Genomic DNA, 23,355 nt, shown 5'->3' with positions numbered 1-23,355 from the left:
ATTTAATCCATACAACAACTTTTTGAGGAAGCCTTTTTTTTTTTTTTTTCCTTTAACCTAAGTCTTCTTCGGAGTTTTTCTTCACACACGCTGGAGGAGAGAAAGAGGTAGTTCATTAAAAATACAGAGTTTGTACCTGCAATTACCACTAAGTAAACTGGCCGATAGCAGGTACTTAGAAGATGGGAGTTTTCATCCTAACTGCCACGCTGTGATCTTTCTGAGCTTGGGTTTCCTCAACTGGAAAATTGGAGGGCTGGCACAGATAATGTGACAAACAATCATACCCAAAAGGGCTTTTCAGTTTAGACAGCTTTTTCAGTGCATTTTTTCTCTTGAGCCTGCCCTATGAGGGAGGCAGAGCAGATCATTATCTTTGTTCTGTAGATAAGGAAATACCTCAGAGGCTAGGGACTTGTCCAAGATTACACAGCTAGAAATTAGAAAGTTCTGTGACTCTTTACATGTTTGCTAAAGGAATAAAATGAAACTGAACTGCAGCAGTTAGCTTTCTAACCCTTCATGCCCACATTATGAAATTGAGAAAGGGGAGTAGTGGTGGAAGAGGTAGTCTAGAATGCCCGAGTTTTTCTCCCTCCTGACTGCAGGTTTGGCCTGTTTGCTTTAGAGAGAGTTTCAGTCTCTATTTTCCACAGCTCCTGAAGTAACCTACTCAAGGAACTTTTCTACGAAATCACGGTCTGTAAGAGGGCCCTCTGTATCCGGGGGCGCAAGGGCAGCTCCCAGACTGACTCTGGTACTTCTGGAGGTTCAGAAATAGGCAGCCAAGAATGGATGGTAACAGCATGGCCTGTGGAACTCTTCTGTTACCAGGCCCCCCGGGTACACGTCAAGTGCCTGGATGGTGTCCTTCCTGGGGCACAAGTACTGGAATTTGCTCAGGCAGAGGCGTGACCTGCTGCATATTTGTCATATTCATATTATTCTGGAAAGGGTACATGCCTCTCAGCTCTCTGTAAACTTTACCTTGTGCCATTTGCAGCCCTGCACTGAGCTGACGAGGAAGTAGGGGTGATTTAGGCTTGAGATAGGTAAACCTTGGTTAAAAAATACTAGGTAGTTGTCTACACTTGATGTTTAAAGTTTGAACTCATTCCACACACTCATTTAATGCAAAGACTTCTTTGTTTTTGTTTGCCAAGTCTCTGCTTGGTGCTAAGTGGTTGTAGAAGGATTGGTAAGATGTGATCATTCACCTTAAGTAGCTTATATCTAGTGAAGGAGACAGTTACAGAAAAGATGATATTGCAAACTGTAAAATGAGAGCTGTGATTAAACAGAAATGAAGCCCAGTGTTAGATGCTGAGAACCTCTGGGTGGATGTGAAAAATGCAGTCCCTGCCCTTCACGAGGCGGAGGGGAGTCTTGGGGGTAGGAAGCATGGAGAGTAAATGATAAGTAGTCTCATGACAGGGATGTGAAAATAATGGTAGATCATAGTGAGGGAAGGCTTCAGGGAATAGGATAAGAGGGCGCGTTTTAACTGCACTTCAGAGGAGAGTAGGGGGCTTGAGAAGAGCATGTGGGGGGAAAGATATGGAGGCTGCAAGTTGTAAGAGATGTGGGGGAAGAGACTGAGAGTAAGAAGATGTGGAGGCCGTGGCGGTGGTAATTGAGTATGGAGGGGCCTATGGTGAAAACAGGATGGGACCAGACTGGGGGAATCCTTTCCTGTCATACCCGGATATTTTCACTTTTTTCTGTAGTTAGTGGAAAAATGACTGAAGTTTTTGATAGCAGGTGGAAGATAGGCTACTGATCTTAAAACAACATATAGGGCTGTTGAGTGGGAAGAGAGACTCAAGGCAGAAATCAGTTGGGAAGCAGTTGTGTGGCGTGGGTTAGGTGTTACGAGGGCCTAAGGTCAGGCAGCATGGATCAGAATAAATTCACTGGAGGAGAGGTGCTGAGGCCTCTGAAAGAAGGATGCTGAGCAGAAATGGGGACTCAGAATCCAACCCTATGTGATCAGGAAGAAACCAAGCTAAAGAACAGAGTGGTGGGCAGAGATGGGCAGAGTGCAAGGTGCTGGTGGGATGTTCCAAATAAGCTGTCAGGTTGGAGCTCAGGAGAGAGCTCCCAGTTCCGGCTGAGAGTGCCGTCATCAGTTGGATGGAGCTCGCTGGCTGAGGTCACCATGGGAAGGTGTGAATGTGTAGCAGAGGTTACTGCAGGCAGTCATTGCCACATCTGCCCGTAGCCAAAGGGCAGAGACAGAGGAAGCAAGAGGTGAGATGGAGCAACAGCAGAAGAGGCAGTCCCAGGAGGGCACAGCGGCCAGGTAGCCATGGAGCCCTGTGTCGAGGAGGTGGAGAGCAGCACTGCCAGCTGCTGCAGAGGCATCGTGGGAAAGGGCAAGTCAAGAAGTGAAAGGCGGAAAATCAAGAGCATCAGAGGGGGACTGGTCTTGGAGACGTGGAAGGACAGACAGGGAAAGTTTAGGAGTGAGAGGAGGCTCAGAGAAATCTTGAAGGCTCCAAGGGCCTCACAGTGAAAGGGTCCAAGAAGACTTGGAACTCTGCTGCAGGAGGTGGGATGGGGAGGCCCCAGGGGCTGTGCCGATGTGCTCTGGAGCAGGGGTGGGGCCCTGAGCTGAGAGTCACAGGGCCGGGGGAATGGAGCCAGTCGGTCCCTTTCTGAGAGTTTATATCCAGTCCTGCAGCCTGGTAAGCAGTGGCTTCGCCTCGGGCTTAGCGACAGTGGTGGAAGGCACTGCACTTTCCTGGGAGCTGTTAAGAACATCTGCAGGCCTGTGTGTTTCCAGCATCCGGAGTGAAGGTTAGCCATGGAGGACAGCTCGGCTGCCTCAGGTTCTGGGAGGCCCCTGCCACAGAGACTGACGAGGTTCAAGATGAATAGCTGGTAATGTCATGATCTGGGCTCATGAACCGGCTAGCCCCAGGAACAGGCCAGCCAGGGAGGTGAGGGGACCCAAGGTGGGGGGCTGGGAGGCACCAGGGCTTCAGAAGGTAAAGTCTAAACACTCAGCAGGCTGTGGACTGAGTTGTAACCAAGAGATGTCAGGAAGTCCCAGACTCCAGGTCCATGCTGACGCTGCCCAAGGTTTTGGCTGGTGCCGGCTCTGGGGTTCAGGCTCAGTCAGGGAGGCCAGCACACGGGAGAAGAGAGGACGGGCCACTGAGAGGGTTTGGCATTCAGGGTCTAGGAGTGGGGGATGTTTTAGGACTGGCAAGGTCCAGAGTGTGGAGCCTTCTGTTCAAGTTGGTCAGCCTTTGTGTACCCCATTGTGCACTCAGTCCTCCATTTATCTTGTTTTATTGAATCTTCTTTACCCCCCTGAACAACCCTGTGAGGGCAGGGACTGTGTCTTCACTGAGGAATTAGGTAACTTGACAAGGCCACGTGGCTAATTAGCAAAGGATCCAGACTGTGCAGCCCCACTCCCAGGCTCTTGCTGTAATCTGGCCTCCATCTCCCGGCCACTTTGAGCACTGCAGGTACCTAGAGAGCCTGGAGAGGAAGTGTTCCCGGTGACACAGTGTTTGCTGGAGGTGGTGCTCGGTGCTTTGCCCGCATTCACTCATTTGCTGTTTGAGCTGTCTTGAGGGAGACCCAGGTTTACATGGAGAAGCTACGTTGACTTGTCCAAGGAAACAGCGCTGTCGAGTGGCAGGGCCAGGTTTGAAGCGGGCAGTCCGACTGTCCAGTCTGGGTTTGAGGAGGGGTCTCCTCTAGTAGCTTTGTCTGTGCAGATGGTCTCACCTCCACCTCAGTGGCTCCTGCTCCCACCCCAGCTTTGGTCTCTTCCTCCAATTTCCCTTCTTTCTAACCGTCTGCCAGCTTTTCTGAGAAGGGGCAGAGTTGGGATTTGAACCCATCCCTGTCTGTCTAACTCTATCGCCACATTAAGCTATTCTGTTGCCTACTCTTCTGTGACTTTGCTTCCCAGGCACTGTGCTGTGAGGCGTGTAGCAGTGAGACAGCATGAGGCACTCATATCCACGGGCTGGCAGAGGGGTTGTCCTGGCCACAAGAGAGTCTTAATTGTTAGCACCCATAAATCTTGAATTGCCACCTCAAACAGCAGTCTTCTATGTGACCCAGAGCACATTCGTTCCCCTTTGCGTTGTCTTTGTGCAGTGTAGGGAAACTAGAAGGGCTGATTCCACATAACTGCCTAAAAAATCTTCCAGAATCTTCCCTGAAAGGTACCAGAGAGAGTCCATCCCACTTCCTGGCTGATGCTCCTGTGTATCTACAGTAACTGAATGGCCAGTCATATTTTCCTGAGGGCATCAGCCTGGACCCCTGGGGCTTCCAGAGAAACCAAAATAAACAACCTCTTAAAAGCCTTAGGAAACCAGCAGACCGGCTCCTCGCTCAGTCCTGTCTTGATCAGCATCACTTTGTTGGTTTCTACTTTTGCCGTTTCCTTGGTACCCGGCGTAAAACTGGAGCCTGGGATGGCTTGACATCTCATGCTTACAGCTGAGTCCAGAGCCTACTGGGTGCTGAGATTTTGCCTCCCCAAGATGTGGCGTGCCCTGCCCACCCCGCACCTTGGTCACCTCACCTCCCTGGCCAGCCAGCTCATCAGCGCAGGTCGCAGTATTAGCAGCTCCTCATTTTGAACTTTTACTGTATGTCAGCGTCTGTGCCAGGTAGGTTCACCTCTCATTTTATCCTCATCTGCTGTGTGGGGACATCCCCTGCAGGAGGACGTGCCAACCCACTCCACTCTTCTTGCCTGGAAAATTCCATGGGCAGAGGAGCCTGGCGGTGGGGTCATGTGGTCAAAAGAGTTGGACGCAGCTGAGCGCGCACACACACACACACACACACACACACACACACACAGTGAGGAAACCGAAATTCAGAGAAATTTCACCAATCCGCCAGAGGTCGGAGTGTTAGGCTGGACAGCGGTTCGAAGCCTGGGTCTTTGGGAATGAACTTCTTTCTCAGAACAACATGGCTTGAAGGAGCTTCTCCTGCCAGGCTCATGTGGTCTGGGATGGCAGAGTAATCAAGAGCATGGTTTCCGGAGGTGGACATCCTGGAACTCGAGTGCTGCCACTCACCTTGTGTAGCCATGGGCAAGGTGATCAAACACAGCTCCTCCCTTGTAACAGGGATGACAGTGATGAGACCCAGCTCTGAGGCCACTGTCAAGATTACATGGGCAAGGACTTCCCTGGTGGCGCAGCAGATAGGAATCTGCCTGCCAGTGCAGGGGACAGAGTTCCGTCCCTGGTGAGGAGACTCCACATGCTGCAGAGCAGCTAAGCCCACACACCACGACTGCTGAGCCCGCGCTAGAGCCGGCGCGCCGCAGCTAACGGGCCCTGTGCAGCGGCTGCTGAAGCCTGCGTGTCTAGAGCCTGTGCTCCGCAACAAGAGAAGCCACCGCGATGAGAAGCCCACGCCCGCAACTGGAGTAGCCCCCGCTCTCTGCAGCTGGAGAAAGCCTGAGTGCAGCAACGAAGACCCAGCGCAGCCAGAAAAGAAGTAATTAATTTTTTTAAAAAGATTAAATGAGCGAAAACATGCAGAGCACCGTGTCCAGGCCTGCTGACTCACGGTGAGCGCTCAGCACTGCGGCTTCTATCTGAGCACCCTCTTGGGCTTTGCTGCAGGAGCCCCTCCACCCCCTCGTGCAGGGCCAGCTCACCTGTCAGCCTGTGTGTATCTCCCAGCTGCTGACTCGGTGAGAACATGCAAGTGTTCCACAAGTAGCGCAGCAGCGGCTGTGGCTCAGGATACAGTGGTCCACTCGAGCCCGAGTGCTCTGCTCCCTGGAGCCCGGCTCTGGGCCTCCTCCAGGCCCACATGCATCATAGTGCCTGGAGCCCAGCAAACACCTGGCATATTTGAAGGAAGCTGGGGACCAGCCAGGCTGCACCGCTGCCCCTCCTCTGCACGGAGGGGTCCCGGGTCCCTGCAGTGGCCCAGACGCCTGGATTCCCAGGGTGCTGTACCCCAGGCATGACTCAGGGGCTCAGAGCTGGCTTTGGGCCTGTAATGAGTGGGCACAGGGGACTCCTTCCAGAGATACGGGCCTTTCTTCATTGAATCAAAAGGCACCAAGGACTTGGGTTTAGATATCTGTGAGCCTCTCTGAGCATGACCGCTAATGCCCTGTACAGACTGTGAACGCTGACACAGGACATTGGGTGTGGCCAGCTGTTTGAAGAAGGTAAACGGTAGCAAGCCATGAAGCAGATGTGTGTCCTGAGCCCCACACACTCCTGCCCCTTGGGGCACTGTCACTGCTCCCTGTCCTCTCCACAGCTAGCGGGAGGAGGCCTTCCTCCCAGTCCCTGCTGACTCTTATGGTCCTGCCAAGTGGAGCCCCCTTACAGAGCACTTTGCCTATCTTGGCACTCAACAGAGGGTGGCTGTTACACACATTACTTTGGGATTTTAAAAATCTAAAAGATTAATAGTTTATTTTTGTGCTGGGTTTACCCTCAGAACTGTAGCTCCTCAGAGAGCAAGCAATTATCCCCTTAGGCCCTCAGGCCCAAATCAGGAAAGAAGCAAGCTATGTTGGGAAGAAGAATAGGTGGGGTGCAGGGGTCCTGGGATCTCCCAGGGCCAGGTAGGCCCTCAGCTGCTGCTGGAGCAGGAGCCCTGAACAGTTGTCTTGCTTTCTGCACAGCCCTGATCGAGTCCCTCAACCAGAAACCACAGCCTGCCGGCGACCAACCCCAACCCACAGAGGCAACTCACACGACCCATAGGAAAGCAGCTGGGGCCAACACACCCTCAGCCAACGGTGAGGCAGGAGGAGAGAGCACCAAAGGCTACACCGCCGAGCAAGTAGCAGCCGTGAAAAGGTAAGAGGACTGGGCGGGCAGAGGGCCAGAGCCCGGGGCTTGGGACATTTTCACATCTAGAGAAGGCTTCCTGCCGCCCGGCATCCACCTCGCCTGGGAGGACCTTGAGGCTGGAGGATGCTCAGAAGTTGGGCTCACAAGGCCCTCTCCTATTTCCCATGAGGCCCTGGAGTCTAGTGCGGGCCTTGGGGCCCCGCTGTCCCCTGATGCCCCGGCAGCCCACAGCAAAGGCTGGAAACCGCTGATGCTCCCGGCCTCCTCAGCCACAGGCCAGCAGATCCTGGGCCTCTTTACACAGCCCTGTTTGTCAGAGATGAGGCCTGGTCTCCCCTACAGATACTCCCCCAACCCACACTCCTGCCCCCAACAAAGACCCTTTCAGATCAGAGCCTGTGTGGGGTAGGGTGGAGACAGGAGGAGTTATCCCTCCAAGGCTTGGGCAGGCCCAGCACGGAGCAGCTCACACCAGGCCGAGACAACCCAGCCATGGCTGCTCAGGATTAGATACTCCTGCTCTCATTTCTCACCAGCTAGCCTTGAGAGTCCCTCTGCGGTCACTCCCCCATGGTCCTGGCTGCTAGTGAAGATGTTGTCAAGCTTCAGGCCTGTGTGTGACCCAGTGTGACGATAGTTTCCCATAAAAGTATTTGCTGAATTTACATCTTTCTGACCAGACAGGACTTCGACCAGGCAAGCCCATGGGTTGTAGGCAATAGGAACCAGTGATGGGAATTTTCCTGGTGGTCCTGTGGCTAAGACTCCACGCTCCCAATACTGGGGCCCAGGTTCGACCCCTGATCAGAGAACTAGATCCGACATACTGCAACTAAGACCCAGCACAGCCGAATAAAAATGAGTATTAGAAAGAAAGAAAGGAAAAAAAGAAGAAGAAAGAAAGAAACCAACTGTGGGCCAAGAGTCAGGGAGTCTCCAGGGACCCCAGGAGTAAAAATTAGAGGGAGAGAAACAGCGTCTCTTCAGGGCCCTCCGATGGGTGAACAGACACCTTCCACGTCTGGCCTGTTTGCCCCCTCAGCCTCTGATTGCCAGGAGGGCAGAGCTGCCCAACACGGGGCACACCTGCCCTTGGGCAGAGGTCCCTGGCCGACAGTCCTTCCTAGGTGCCTGCAGCGAGGGTGCTGTTGTTAGCTCAGGGAAATGGTTCCTGGCCCAGCAGAAACAGTAGCTGCCCCCTCTTAAATCCTAAATATATTTTTGCTGTCTCCGCTGGGCCTGTCCTGCTGGTCCCCCAGCCTGCTCAGAGCTGGGCGCCCACACTGCTCTTTCATCAGCCACCTCCCTTCCCAGCCTGGGCCCACGAGAGCTCCCTCGCCAGGTTCTACTCCCTTCTCCTCCAGGGTCAAGCAGTGTAAAGATTACTACGAGATCCTGGGGGTGAGCAGAGGGGCCTCAGATGAGGACCTGAAGAAGGCCTACCGCAAACTAGCCCTCAAATTCCACCCCGACAAGAACCATGCGCCTGGCGCCACTGAAGCTTTCAAAGGTAAGCTGACCCAGGTTTCCTGTGTTTGGGTGTTCTGATCTCCTATCCTTGGGAGGGAAGGAGGGGCTTTTCCTGGAAGTTGCCTTGGACCCAAGTCCTCCCAGCTCAGGAGCTGCTTTTGGGAAGAAGGCCCTGCAGTCGCCTCCACCCCGCAGTCGCAGAATGCAGATGGCACCGCTCCCCTCTCTCCTTCCCCCTCCCTCCCCGGAGTTACAGCGTGGAAGCTGAGAACCAGTGCCTTTGCCAAGGTCACATGCTGATTGAGGGGCTGAAGGAGGCCTCCTGACCCACCCGTGTCACTTCCACATCCTGGGAGCTTGAAAATAGTTTCCCTGTTCTGAGAAGCTGGGTGGCCTGGATTAGAGCTTGCTGGCCGCCTCAGACCAGCAGCCACAGCCAACCCACCCGTCTCTACACACACACACCCCACACATACACACCACGCACAAGCACTCACCTCCAGTAGGGGACATGGCAGTCTCTCTGGACTCAGGGCCTGTTATTTCTGGGGAGGGGGCTTCTGTTCTGGCTGAAAACATAAGCTGTCCTTTAATCGTTTATATTTTCATTGAACACGTCAGGCACACGTGCCGGCTCTGTGCCAGTGCTGAGTTGCTAGGCCTGAAGTTCCACAGACATCCCTTCTCTTCTCTCACACATGTCTGTCTTCCACGGGACCTTCATGGTCTTAGGCTCACCTCCCTCTGGGGTGTGGTGACTGGCCCCCTTCCCCGGCCCAGGCAGGGTGCTATGCTGTACCGGGGCTATGACCATCGCCAGGTGGGGATCCTGCATAGAACAGACACCCAAGATCCCATGTGCCTCTCTCGGGGCCACCCCAGGTGCTCAGGGCGCAGTCGGCAGGCATCTTCCCCCACTGCCTGTCCACCAACCCCAGGGCAGAAGGATAAAGGAATGAGGAGGCAAGGCAGTTAGAGTTAACGTTTCTGCAGCCCTGGCCTCGGGGCCCCGTCACAGTGGGAGGAGGAGAGGCATTCTCATTCTCAGGGCGTTGCGCGCTCTGAAGCAGATGCAGCTTTGACCTGCTGCCTTGAGGGTGTGGGCCGCTGGAGGAGGAGGAGAGACTAAGGAGGGCTCAGAGCTGGGGCCTTCCAGGCACAGGCTTCCCCACCCCTGGGAGCTCTAATGGGGGCCAGCAGAGGAACCGCAGCTGGGACCTGGGCCCCAGGGAAGAGAGGGCTTGCCCAGGCCACACCACCAGCAGTGGAGTCCCGACTAGAGCCCGGGGACATGGCCCCTCCTGGCAGTTCCTGCTGCTCTCCGGTTTACAATAGCACGTCACATGTTTGTTCAGCCCCTGTGTTATGTTGTGGTGACTTGAAGATTACATACCCTCCAGAAAGGATGCCCCATCCCACCAGACACCCCAGGAGAAAGGAATGAGGAGGAGGTATTTTGGTGGTTTTCATAAAGTCAGAGAGCAGACCTGAAGCATGACTCACCTGGGTTTGATTCCTGGCTCTACAGCATCAGACCTGTGTGAGCTTGTACTTAACCTCCCTGAGCCTCAGTTTTCTCATTGGTAAAATGGAAATGAGTTCTTAGGAGTAAGTAGGGTAATACCCATAAAGGACCTGATCGATAGAAAAAATTGGACCATCATCAGGTGGTGGAGAGTGAGGCCTGAGTGTTAATCCTCCACCCAGTCCAGGCTGCCCCGATCCATTCAGAGGTGTTCCAGCATCCATCCTCCCACCCCACCCTCCGCACCTTAGGGCACCACTTGAACACCTGAAGGAGGTGAGCACTTGGCCACCATGGGCCTACACCCCCAGCATCCTCGGACCTCACCTTTCTGCCTCCTTTCTTGCTTCTAGCCATCGGCACAGCATATGCGGTACTTAGCAACCCAGAGAAAAGGAAGCAGTATGACCAGTTCGGTGATGACAAGGGCCAGGCAGCTCGGCATGGCCATGGGCATGGGGACTTCCACCGCGGCTTTGAGGCCGACATCTCCCCTGAAGACCTCTTCAACATGTTTTTTGGTGGTGGCTTCCCATCTAGTAAGTTTCCCTGCTCTCCCCCACGTCCAGGCCTCCCTGGTGGTGATGGTGGGAGATGGAATCCCAGCCTCTCTCCCCTTCCCAGCAGCCCCACTCCTGACTCAGTCCCTCTGACCCCCAGGTAACGTCCACGTCTACAGCAATGGCCGCATGCGCTACACGTACCATCAAAGGCAGGACCGCAGGGAGAACCAGGGTGATGTGAGTGAGGAAGGGGTGGGTATGGGGAGAGTGCCTAGTCCCGCCCAAGGCGGGAGGCCTGGAGCGGGGATTACCTTGCTCTCCTGCGACAGCAGCACCCCCACAACTCAGCCAGGGAGCTAACTTGGTCCCCCATTGCCATTCCACGAAAGGACACCAGAGGGAGCCACACTCCACAGCACCCACAGCAGGAGTTGGGTGTGCTGGCCTCTGCTGGGAATGCAGAAAGCTCCCTACTTCCAGGCAGGTTCCAGTGTTAATGGCCTTCGTGAGGTCTATATGTTCTTAAGGTCAGAAGATGTTTTCCAAGCAATGGAAGGTTAAACTTCACAAGAGAATTGTGAAGGATGACAACATAGGGTTGGGTCTTCTTGCTTCTCTTCAGTATCCTTTAAAAATGTGTACAAGAGCTGTAACAAGACAATGCATCAAACATCCTTTGAGTGCCACAAATTATAAGAACAGGTGGCTGACTGAAATTAAAGCAGTTAGCTAAGATTAAAATACTGTGGACAGTTGCAGAATATTTAAAATTATACCAGGCAGAGGGTTCTCTTTTGCTCTGATAACGTGGCCTTCTGTTTTTGTTTATTCATTTTTTAAACTTTTATTTTGTGTGTATTTAACATACAGAAGTTTTTTAAAATCACAAATTATCACACACTGGACAAATTTATTTTATAATTTCTCAACTGGCAACTTTTAAATTGGTAATACAGTCGTAGGGTTCAGAATCCAGAAAGGTAGATATAGTGAAAGCCCCCTTCAAGCCCTGCCTCCCATTCTTCTGAAGGCAGACACTTTTGCTCGTGTTTTTTTTTGTATTCTCTCATAAATATGTATACCCACCTCCCACCCCAGTATTTAACCCCAGTTGCTGCTTTGTTTTTATTTGGGGAAACTGGCAGGTAGAGGGGTTTCTGTGTTTGGGGGCCCATGGGAGGGAATGGGAGAGAGAGGCATCCTGGCCTGTCTGCACAGGCTCCCACCACCTGGGCTCCATTGTGGTGTTTGCCGCCAGCGTTTCCCTCACCAGGCTCAGCCTGGGTGACCATTGGCTCTTCCCTCCAGGGTGGGCTGGGGGTGTTTGTCCAGCTGATGCCCATCCTCATCCTGATCCTCGTGTCAGCTCTAAGCCAGCTCATGGTGTCCAGTCCACCCTACAGTCTGAGCCTAAGACCGTGAGTACCTGCTGCTGGGGTGAGTCCAGGTTCATGGGTACACGGGGGGTGGGGCGGGAGCTTGGGAGTCTCAGCCCCCACCAGGGGCCTTCCTTCCCATCCTCTTCAGCAGGTTCCTGATCAAATTGCAGAAGCTGCTTAGAATCAAGAAAATAGACCTTGTTAAGCTGAGGTTCTCGATCTTTGGGTCATAGTCCCCTAAGAAAATGCAGTGAAACCTGCAGCTCTTTTCCCTAGAACTCTGTGCATGCACACTGTTCTGCATATGGTTTCACAGGTTTCATGACACTCTCCCCATCTCATCTGCTGGCCTTGAAATAGGAACCTCTGTTCTTCCATTCCGCTTGAGGGCCCTGAGACCATGAGAAGAACAGAGGCTCTAGAGTCAGGAAAAGGGTCTCTTTGAATCCCAGCTCCTCTACTAACTAAGCAGCTCTGTGACCCTGGACTAGTTATGTAACTTCTCTTGAGCCTTTGTTTCTTCACCTACAAAATGGGAATATCTGCTTGTGATAATTAAATGAATAATACACATAAAATGCCAGGCTCATTAGAAATACTTGTTAACATTTGTCAAATGAATATACGGTCTCAACCACTGATGGTGAACTTGGGCAAGTTATTTGCCCTTTTAAGGCATCAGCTCCCCTCATTTATTTCCAGCACCTGACCAAGTATCTGATATAGAGGGACTGCTTGGCTTCTATGGCTGGAAGCCCAGTGCTCCCACCTAGCGGTCAGGCTTAGCCTGGGAGCCTGGCAGGATCCCTCTGAGCCAGCAGGGGGCAGAGTCGGTCCACTGGACCCGCACCAGCCAGCACAGGCACTCCGTGGCCTGATGCCAGCCTTTTTCTCTGTAGCTAGAGAGCTGAGAGGCAGGAATGGGCAGACAGAAGCCGTCCTCACCAAAGCACTAACTTCTGTCAGCATGTAGGGGCTCTTCCCTGAGCCTGCATGCGTGTATGCCAAGTCACTTCAGTCGTGTCCGACTCTGCAACCCCATGGACTGTAGCCCGCCAGGCCCCTCTCTCCATGGGATTCTCCAAGCAAGAATACTGGAGTGGGTTGCCATTTCCTCCTCCAGGGGATCTTTCCGACCAAAGGATTGAACCTGCCTCTCTTATGTCTCCTGCATTGGCAGGCAGATTCTTTACAACTAGGGCCGCCTGGGAAGCCCTGAGCCTGCAGTTGGAGCTAGAAGATTCCAAGAGGTGGAAGGATACAGCGCCTTAGAATCCTTCCTGTCATTTTGTTCCTAAGGCTCTTCACTCTGGACTGGGAGCCCCTGGATAGGAGGGCAGGCCTTCAGCAAGGGTTGGCTTAGGGGATGAACAAGGGAATGGAAGCACGGGGAGCTCAGGTCACACAACTCATCACAGAGGGAGCCTGCGCTCACCCTGGGTTCGCTGCTCCCCTGACCAGGCCCTCCCAGAGAGGGCTGCTCCCCAGAGGCCCCAGGCAGCAGTGTGGTAAGCAGAGCGCTGGAGGCACACCTTGCCGTGGTCCGGGCCACTCTACAGGAGGGCGCCTCATTCTTTTCTCCAGAGCAGCAGGGAGTTCCTGCTCCAGCCCTACTCCTGTGACCTGTGTGGCACCTTATGCTGGGGGCCCCAGTCATCCCTAGTGCTACCTTGGGCCTGTGGACCCCCGCCCACTTTGCGCTTGGTCTGTTTCTGGCCAGGTCGGTGGGCCACGTCCACAAGCGAGTCACTGACCACCTGAACGTCGTCTACTATGTGGCAGACACGTTCTCCCAGGAGTACACAGGCTCCAGCCTCAAAATGGTTGAACGGAATGTGGAAGATGATTATATTGCCAATCTTCGAAACAACTGTTGGAAGGAGAAGCAGCAAAGTAAGTTTGTGTGTGTTTGTGTGTAGGGGTGGGGGGGGTGTGTGTGCACAAAGCCTGAGAGCTTGGAAGAAGAAGGCGCTGCTCCCCCCGTGATCTGTGGGCCAAGCACCTGGCCCTGCCCTGCGCCAGCCTTGGCCCAGCCAAAAGCCACCTACCACCCCTGTGTTTCCTGGGGCTAGGAGCCAGGGGCCACCTGGAGATTTCTTCCAGCTTCCCATAAATCACTGCAATCAGCCTGTTGTTTGGCTGCCATAGGTAACTATGTAGAGAGAAATTGGGGCAAATCTCTTGGCCACTCGCTGATTGGATATCTGGATCTATCTTGGGGCCCTGGGGCAGTCTGACCAGGATGACAGGTTCTCACCTTGGCTGGCCTCACCTGTGCTCTATCAAAAGGGGCCTCTATCCTGCTCCCCAGCAGGGGTCTACCCTAAAGGGGTTCTGCCTCTGTCCCTGGGCCCGTAATCGCCCTTCCCCTCCTGCACAGACCGTGCTGACATCATAGCAGCCTTAGAAGCATGCCCTAACCTGCCCCATTGCTTTGCAGAGGAAGGCTTGCTGTACCGGGCCCGCTACTTTGGTGACGCGGACATGTACAACAAAGCACAGAAGATGGGGACCCCAAGCTGTAACCGACTGTCAGAGGTGCAGGCCTCCCTGCATGGATAGTCCTGGGCCAGCCGTGCCACCGAGGTCCAAGTATGAGCCAGGGCCTCCTCTGCCTGGCGACTCCTGGCAGCTCTGGTCTTGGTCATGAGGCAGAGGAGGGTATGAGGAGGGAGGGTGGGAGCCCAGTGATCGCGCAGCACAGTTTCCCTGTCCTCAGCCTGACCCCAGCCTGCAGAGTTGGGAGTGCTCTGGGGTGTGTGGGAAACTGAAGTCTGTGTCAGCCCTCCAGGATGCCTCCTTGCCACCCTACCCTGCCCCCTGGCTCCAGAACTGAGGGGTGCCCAGGGCTGCTACTCATGCTCACTTGGTCTACTCCAGCCGTACGGCCCCCCAGGGCCCTTTCCCAAGTGTTACAGGCTGTTATCTGTGCCCTGGGATCTAGGCCGCCTGGTATTACTGGGCAGTCAGTAGCCCCCCACCCCCCGCCACATTCCCTAGCAGACACCAGGATAAACTATGTGGGGATGGGTGAGCAGACAGCCCTTCCTCTGCCCCTGTCCTTCCAGGCAGGAAGAAATGTGGTGCGTGTGGGAGGGAACCCATGTGCAGGGCAGGGAGCCGACAGGCTGGGAGCAGGAGAGCCCTGCCCCCAGACTGGTCCTAGTCTGGGTGGACCAGAAGCACTCTGAGCAGCTCTATACCTGGCAGCCACAGGCATCTGACTGCCCATGCATCTCACCTGTGGTCTGAGGAAAGGAACAAAAGGTCACAAGTTCAGGGTCCAGTGAACAGAGAGCCCTCAGCACAGAGAAATGGGAGGAAAAATTAAAGGTGGTGGTAGCAGGCTCTACCACCCTACCCTCCCACCTTTACCCCCTTTACAGCAGGCTCTGTCCCCAGCATTTGCCAGAGGGGACAGCTTGGACCAGGCCCAGAGGAGTGTGGGCAGAGCTGGTCAAGGTTCCTTTTTAGTTGGTGCTCTGCCCAACACCTCTTCTGCCTGTGTCCCCTCAGCTGCAGGCTCTGCTCTGAGGCCATTTTCTGGTGCCTCTGGGAGAGAGGAACAGACTGCAGGGCCCAGGACTTGGCTTGTCGGTAGGGGCTAAGCTCCAGGCTGCGGGACACATAACTGCCAGGCTAACTGTTAACCACTCTCCTCCTCAGACTATGAAATCCCTGGAGAATTTTTGGTGACATGCACTGAGCCAAGGTGATGGACTATACACTTAAAGAAAGACAAAAAAAGAAAAAAAAAATTAAAATGGAATTGGAGGCCGAACGCTGCACAACTGCCCTCTCTCTCACCCAGTAAATGCAGAAAGCTCTTAGGACAGACAGGAAAACCTGCCACGGGGCTGCTTCCCTTCCTCCCAGGGCTGGCAAACGCTCGGGCTCCACATCAGCTCTCTCCTAGGATACAGAAACCATGGCAACGAAAGTAGAATGTAAAACTTGCAGCAAATGTCTGTGGGAAGGGCTGGGGGAGGGGGCGCCCAACTGCCTTTCTTCCCCCCTCCCAGGAGCACCACCATTCACCTCAGTGGAAGCAGTCAGATGTGTTGGCCAAGGATAAAGAGGAAGAGGAAAGAGAACTCTCCATAGAATGTAATTTATAGATACGTGTATATGTATATATCTATTTATATGTAAATAGCACATATAAAGATATATATAGAGAGAGTCTACTTTTTGAAACTATGCAGGGATTTGGTTAGGTTGTTGAGTTGATTTCTTCCCTGATTTAGAAAATGAGACCTGTTTGGGGAAGGGACCCTGGTCCGTAGCTGACAGCAGAAGGAAAGTTGGGTCACAGCTTCTAATGTTGCCCTCAAGCCCAGCCTGTTTTTGATGGCAGCAGTAATCATGATAGCATAAATCTGTAGAGAACTTGGAAGGCTGCCAACTTTATGATTAAACTGGAGGGGAACAGGCCATGGGGAAAAGAAGGTGCCCCTAGGGCCAGGTGCCAGGTCAGTATTGTGTCATGATAGAGGCCCCAGATGGCCTAGGGGGATGAGCCCACCCACTGTAAGTTAGGTCAGCTCAGGTGGCACTTAGTCCTGGCGTCCAGGAGCCCCCTGACCCCCCACCACCGAGAACAGCAGGATTGGAGAGGGGAATCAGGTTCTGCCTGACCACCTCCCCGTTTAGTCCCTATGTGAGTTTTGCCTTATAGGTGCCTCCAGGCACAGCCCCGTTGTTGCTACTGGTTTTTCCTAAGTCATGGACCAAGGCTCCAGAAGGCTTTTCTTCCAAGAGTCATCCAGGTGGCACCCAGGACCCTGGGGCAGCAGCCAAATCCTGAAGAAAGTCCATGACCGTGGGCACCTCTGTCTCTACCCTCCAAGGATGTGATGCCACCCGGCCTTCTCTTGCACTTTGGACAAAGGATGAACCAGAAGGTTTTCTTATTGTCACCTTCAAATGAGGATTTTTCTCAAAACAGCAGTTGCTGCCAGGGGAAGGGAGGGAGGTTTTATCTATTCCCACAGTTTATACTGGGCCTTTTGGAATTACTGTTTTCCCCAAATTTTCCTCTCGTGGTGGGTGTGTCAGCTGAGCCTGCCATCCTCCGAAGCCTTACTACCCCAAACCAAGCTGCCAGCCAGGAGGGGGTCACCACCCTCCCAGAGCTTCTCTTGGCTCTTTTTTTAAAAGTCTCCCAACAAGTAGGATTCTTGCTGGGAAAGGAAGCTTGGTTAAGAAATGTCAAATATGGTTTTTAAACAAGGTCCTGCCCTGTGATGAAGTGGCCGCCCAGCCCAGAGAGATGCTCAGAACTGGATGCGGAGGAGAGCGCCCTGCCCGCGGTGGCCCCGGTGCTCCGCCCCACCACCCCAACCCTCTGGTCTCAGTAGATGTCCCTAGACGGGCTGAGCCATGTGCAATAAGAACACAGATCCTGACGGATCCCCTGAGAAGCTGTATTTCTTGAATTAGAATCCTGAAATTGTATATCTATAAATATATGTTTATTATGTGATTGGTGGGTCTGTGTTGAGCAAGGGGGCCAGGTTCGGAGGGTAGAAGGGGGTACGAACACCTGCTGCTGCTGACACCGTCCTGCCAAGACCACGAGGAGTTTGGTGGCTAGTCGGCACGTCCCCTCGCCCCAGCTGACAGCCACTTCAGTCACAAGTGGTGTTTCAGGGCTGACTCCCATTGCAGTGAAGAGTAAGCAGCTCACTTAGGCCAGGACCCAGGGGAATCCCTGGCACTAATCCAAGGTGGGCAACCTGGGCCTCCCCTAGGTCCTACCCCTCTGACTCCATCAGGCCTGTGGTGAACACAGCAGATTTAGAACCTCCCTTCTCCCCAGCCTGGAGCTCCAGCCCACCCTGGATCCAGAACAAGGGAAAAGTTCTCAGAGTTTCTTTCCATCTCTGGCTGCACACTCTTCCCAGCCATCCCTGCCACACCGCCCCCACAGCCTACCCTCCTCCCCCATGGAAAAGTTAAAAATGTGGCAGCCTCCGTGAATGGAGCAGCAGATCTGCCCGGGCCTCCCAGAGACAGGGCCCGGCAGCCCTGACTGGTGGCCTGAGGCCCCTCCTGCTGCAGCTCCAGCCAAAGACAGGCCGGCTGCCCGGTGGTGCCACGGCAGCCCGGGAGCTCATTGGCTGCCCCCACCCGGGTCACTGCGGCCCGCGCCCGGTCTGCGAGCCACCACTTGTTGGCTGCGGTTGGCAGGGGCGGTGCCAGCCGCCCCCATTCAACCCCCCTCAAGTCCCCCTGCCCTCAGTGTGCAGTTCTATGAGCCAAAAGGGGCGGACAGACTCCGTCTGACTGTTTGCTACAAAAAGAGCCTTTGACAAGTGTCCCACCCACTGTCGGGTGGCACAACAGGGCCCGAGTCCGTGCAAGCTCCCGGAATCAGCCGGCTTATCTCCTCATTCTAGACTTGCACCAAGGGGCAAGGAGCACACACCCCAGCCTGACTGTAGCCTCATCCCCACCTAGAGTTCCTGGGCAGAGTCGCCTGGCTGTTGAGAGGTGCACAGACTTGGATGAATAGACTGTTGACACAATGTGGGCTCAGAATCTTTACCAAATGTCACACCATGTGGTCTGAGCCAGTCAGCCCATTTCCCAGAGCAGGAGACCCTGAGGCAGGGAAGTTCATGCCCCAAGAGTCTCTACGAAGCCGTGCATGTATTTGGGGTTTATGTAGCAGAACAATCAGTCCTTGAAGGGTCAGACCCACTCACACCAAGTAGAGTGGCAGGAGCCCTGAGTCAGAAGGGTGGGAATGGGGAAAGGCCATGCTAAGGGAAATGAGGCTTAATCTGGGGGGGCTGGGACTGGGGGCAGGCTGCCCTCAGGAGCTATGCACACTTACTCTCTCCCGGCGATGAAAGAGGTGTCCACCTGCTGTGCGGGCAGCTTCCCTGAGCTGGCCACACACTCCAGAGGCAGGACAGCGGATCCGTCAGTGTCGGCATGGACCCCACAGCCCAGCTGTGTGGACTGATCCCTGTACTGGTTGGGTGGCCTTGGGCATGTCACTTAACCTCCCTCTGTCTCGGTGGCCTCATTTTAAAAATGCAGATAATAAAACCACCTACCTCAGTGGGTTACTGCAAGGAGTAAAAGTTTTCCCATACGTATTAAAAAAAACAAAACAGGTACACAGGAAGGTCTATGTGTTGTCTGTCCTCAGGGAAGATTCACCAAGCACCAACTGGAGTCAAATCCCACTCCAGACACGAAACCACAAAGGTGACTGAGACTTGGGCTGCCCTGGAGGCACTTGCGGCCGGGTGGGTGAGCCTGGTGTTCAGCAGACCCCAGTGAGCAGAGGACTGTGACAACAAAGCTGGGAGCTTTGGTGGTGGTGAGAGCAGCTCTCAGTAGAGAGACCCATCTGTGAAGGAGTGAGAGTGGGCAGGGCTTCGGGTGGGCAGGCACTCTGGCTGGAGGGGACGGTGCGGGCACCCTGGGAAGGTACAGGAGGGAACAATGCATGCACCAGGTCCCCGGCCTATAGTTGTCAGCTCACCCAGTCACACCCAGGGGCCTTGGGCAGAGAAAGAGACCTTCACCGGGAATGAATGAACAAGAGCCCCTGCGCCTCCAGAATCCTGGCTGTTGCGTTCACTCTGTTAGGGATCCACCAAGTGTGTCTGAACCTTTGTCGGTGCTGGGCCCTGCCCTCAGGGAGGCAGCCTTGTGAGGCCAGTCGCACAGGACGGGGGACAGGGGAGTTGGGGGAGAGGTTGGCAAACTCGGAAGCCTGTGCTGTGGCATTCACACCATAGCCCTGTCCCCGCCCCCTACCCCCTACCCCACTCCTGACCCTCATGGAGGGATGTTTCACCGGGCACAGAGCCCAGGCTTCCTGTTCCTTTCAACAGCCCCACAGCTGTTTGGGCAGGAAATAAAGTTCCAGGGCCCAGACAGGACCAGGGGTGTGATGGGCATCTTCAAGACGCCCACGTCCAGGTAGCCCTCCGAGAGTCCAGGAGTCCGGACTGCTCTGGAGAAGAGCAGGCAGTCTGACCTTGTTTATTGCGTCCCCCCTTCCCCTTCATTAGTCTAAATAAAGCCTCAGGGGGGACCTGGCTGCCTTTCTTAGCTCCGACTTTGGCTGGGCTTTTCCCTGGGGATGATGGGGTGCAGTTCCACAGTGGAGCTGGTACTGGTGAGGCCGAGAGGTCAGCTTAGGGTATTCAGGATTCTGGTCAGCAGCCCCACTACCTGACCACATGGGTGGTTGCCGTTTTTCTGATGGACACCGTGAAGAGGTCCGAGAGACAGGCACCCGAACAGCGCAGGAGGTTACTGACAGACTCGATACAGAGAAGTGGAGGCCGGAAAAGTGGAGTGAGGTCCCCCTCCTGTCTCCAGGTGACCTCCTCTCTGACCTTGCAGACCTTGCAGGGGCCTGGTGCAGCCCCTTCCACCCACCCTTCCCTGACCCACCACCCAGCTCCTTCTGCCTGCAGCCTCCCTGAGCCTCCGCCATCCTCCTCCCCCAGAAGGCCTGACTGTGTTCACACAGCCTGGGCCTGCCCTGCCGTCTCACTGGAGGAGCTCATGTAGTTCTTGGAAGGAGGTTTCACAGCCTGGAGAGGCGTGGGCCTGTCTGGGGCCTGTCCACTTGTTCAGTGCTGCGGCCCCAGGGCCTGGGCACAGCGGGGCATCCGTGAACACTGCCGAGGCACAGTGGGGCACCCCCAACACCACGGCACCTCTCTGATGGCCACTCATAGCTGTCCCTCTGTGATTTTCCTCCCAGCCCTGCCCAGGGTCACCCTCCAAGTAGCTTTGCAGCCATAACCCCTCTTGCAGGACCAGGGGCACTTCTGCCAGACCTGACAGGGCTCCCGGGAGGGCCAACATCCAGCTGGACAGATAAGATGTGTGAACCAGTCTGTTGTGAGATGAGCACTGAGTGAGGCCTTTCGCTTTTCCCCACCTCCTGAGGGAAGCAGAGTCCTGCTCAGATGCCCACCACGTCTCCTCTCCTTGTGGGAGGGTGGCTGGACCAGGGGTTAAAGTGAGACTCATAAGCAGTGCTCTTGCTCAAGGACACCTCTGACGGCTGTCCGAAGCGTCCCCACCCCAATGGGTGGAAGAGGACATGTTCTCTGGCTCTCAGGCCTCTGCCAGGTGGCGCTACCCACTCGTGGACTCAGACCCAGTTCTGTCCCTTGCTGCCTCAACGTGGCCCTGGCCACAGGCCTCAGGGTCACCGCTGACAGGCTTTGCTACCTGCTGGCCACCAGCCCAGGGCCCTGGGTGCTGAGGATGGCACCCTGGACCCCGTGCGTCAGACCACCTCCCACGGTGCCACATGGGCAGCAACTGTTTCCATGGTATTCCGGGGAAGGGGCTTGGGGCCACTCCTCTTGGGACTGTGTGGGCCTCAGTCTCCCCCTGGTCCCTCCTCAGCAATGAACCACTGTGCACAAAGTCCAGAGATCAGGTTTCATGCCTCAGCTGTGAAGGACATTTGTATCATATTTCATTTGTATCTTTTAAAATTTTCTTGTTATAATTGTAAAATTATACATAAAGAAGCACTTTTCATTTGTATCATTTAAACATTTTTGTGACAGTTATCATCATTCCACAGACCACACCAAGTCCTTGATGTCGACCTCTGTCAACCATGGAGCCTACCGGCTGCTAGCCTGACTGGGGTGGGCTTGTACAAACAGGCCAACCCAGGGGTTCAGGTCCCTCCCAGATGCAGCCTCACCCCAGGACCTGAGCCTGGGGTTCACGCAGCGGCGCGGGATCCAGGCTACGGGACGGAGTTGTATGACCTACATGTGTTTGTGTTATTAGCTCCAGAGCTGGCAGGCGGAGGCAGTGACACAATCCGAGGAACTGTTGACTCCGCTCAGGGCCCTCCCCACGCCTGCTGCCAGAGGAGCCGGCATGAGGACTGCACGTCCCCGCAGGGCCCTGCTGATGTCAGTGCCGGCAGGGGCCTCCCATGGGCCCTTGGGTGACCCTGGTCAGCTGCCTGGTCTCTGGCATCCTCCGTATCCATTTGTGCAGTCCCAGCTTTTGAGGTCCTGGCCTCCCCCCTCCTCCCATGCTCCCTCGCCCTCCCCACCCCTCACTGGGGAAGGTGATGGGTGGGGCAGGAGTATCCCTGCCTGTTGGTAAGCTGGGAACAATGACCCCCAAGATGAGGAAGCAAGTTCCCCCTCTTTTCAGCCTTTCTCATAGATTCCTACCTCCTCTCTCTGTTGGTCCCTGTTGCTGGATGTTGCCAGCATCCGGGGATAAGCTAGGGAGAGCTGGGGCCTTGGCCAGGTGCCCCAGACTGCGGCTCCAGGGAAGGACCAGGGCTCCAGGCGAGGTGCCCAGCTCTGACCCACAGGTGGGGGGATCTTGAAGCCAGATCCCTGTCACACGGGAACCTCAGGCCTGTCCTGAGGACTGGGCACATGAGATGAGGTACGTGGAAGTTCTCTACGAGCCTGGAAGTGCCCCACAAGGTTAGCTGTGGTGTGGGTTTTGGTCCTGTAACTTTCCTGAGACAGGACAAGGGGCCTGTGGCCACACAGAACTCTGCAACAAGGGCTGAGATTGACATCAGTGTCAACAGGAACCGGGAGCTAGAGAATCGAGTAGAAGGTGCCAGGTGCTGGGCTTGGGGTCTAACTCCAGGCTGCTTGGGAAGGGCAGCAAGGACACCCTTGCCCTCAAGCCACAAATAATAGTGTTGGAGAGGGCAGGCACGCCGAAGAAGGGCCTCATACTGTGTCTGCCTGAGCCCTTGGGCCCCTGTGGGGGCAGGGGATGGGGTGGAGGGGGCCACCGGGCATTTCAATTGCCCACTAAACAAAGCAGGTCCCTCTTGTTCAGTGAGTGCAGTTGGAACTTTGGAAAAGAGATTCCACTACAAAAATGAATATTGAAAAACCAGAGACCTCATCTAACCCCACAGCTTCACCAGTGAGGAAACTGAGGCCCAGAAAAGAGAAGTGGTTTGTCTAAGGCTGCCCAGCTCAGTTGCATCAGAGCTGCTGCCTAGGCTACTCACCGCTGGTCTGCGAAAAAAGAGCCAACACCCCGAGGACAAGGAGGACAAAGGCAAAGCGGGGTGCTGCCATGAAGGTCTGGGCCTCCGCCACAGCAACTTTGACATGACCCCCGAGGTGAGGCCTCAGGGCCAGGGGCCATGATGAGCAGATGCTGATCTGGGATGGAGAGGAGGGCAAGGCCTCCTCTGCCCACTTCTCTGACCAGCTGAGAGCTCTGTGGGTGGTCAGCCCCCTGCAAGCCCTTTCCAACTAATCAACCACTTCACCCCCTGCTTTCCAGCCTGCTACCCGCTTCTCCAGGCACTGTCTCACAGAACTCACTGCAAGTAACCGCGGCAGGCAGACAGGCGCCCCTCTGCCCATTTTACAGTTAAGCGCACTGAGGCACCGGCAGTAAGTGGACCTGGAACTGAGCCTCCCTGATGTCAGAGCTGTCCTCTCGACACTATTTCCTGATCTTTTCAATGTCTTTCCTCTGCTCTTCCTCCTCCCCACAACACGGGCTCTGCTCTCCCTGCACCCAACCCTGTGCTGACTGGCCCTACTTTGCCCTCACTGGCTTTAGCAAGGAGTTGCCCCAACCAGGGGCTTCCCAGGTCTCTCAGTCCACAGAGAGCTACCCGCCTTTCGCAGAGCCTGGGCCCAGTCCCTCCCCAG

At 54.9% G+C, this 23,355-nt stretch overlaps 1 protein-coding gene across 3 annotated transcripts in view; it reads left to right on the top strand.

The window, feature by feature from the left end:
• Positions 1 to 17,170, top strand: part of DNAJB12 (DnaJ (Hsp40) homolog, subfamily B, member 12) — an 18,282-nt gene extending 1,112 nt beyond the window's left edge. The window contains exons 2-9 of one of the 3 annotated variants that reach the window (XM_010852258.1): positions 6,644 to 6,821; positions 8,180 to 8,325; positions 10,164 to 10,349; positions 10,471 to 10,550; positions 11,622 to 11,731; positions 13,413 to 13,585; positions 14,133 to 14,230; positions 15,715 to 17,170. In XM_010852258.1, the coding sequence (XP_010850560.1) occupies positions 6,644 to 6,821; positions 8,180 to 8,325; positions 10,164 to 10,349; positions 10,471 to 10,550; positions 11,622 to 11,731; positions 13,413 to 13,585; positions 14,133 to 14,230; positions 15,715 to 15,810 (1,067 nt within the window). In that variant the 3' untranslated portion in view covers positions 15,811 to 17,170. Of the gene's footprint in view, positions 1 to 6,643; positions 6,822 to 8,179; positions 8,326 to 10,163; positions 10,350 to 10,470; positions 10,551 to 11,621; positions 11,732 to 13,412; positions 13,586 to 14,132; positions 14,285 to 15,358 lie in introns of all 3 variants that reach the window. The other 2 variants (XM_010852259.1, XM_010852260.1) reach the window with 2 other exon arrangements.
• Positions 17,171 to 23,355: the final 6,185 nt, after the last annotated feature.

This window comes from Bison bison, unplaced genomic scaffold (assembly GCF_000754665.1).
Source record: "Bison bison bison isolate TAMUID 2011002044 unplaced genomic scaffold, Bison_UMD1.0 scf7180017864309, whole genome shotgun sequence".
Taxonomy (NCBI): domain Eukaryota; kingdom Metazoa; phylum Chordata; class Mammalia; order Artiodactyla; family Bovidae; genus Bison; species Bison bison.
The sequence above is the reverse complement of the archived record's forward strand: the minus strand, read 5'-3'. Positions and strand labels throughout refer to the sequence as shown.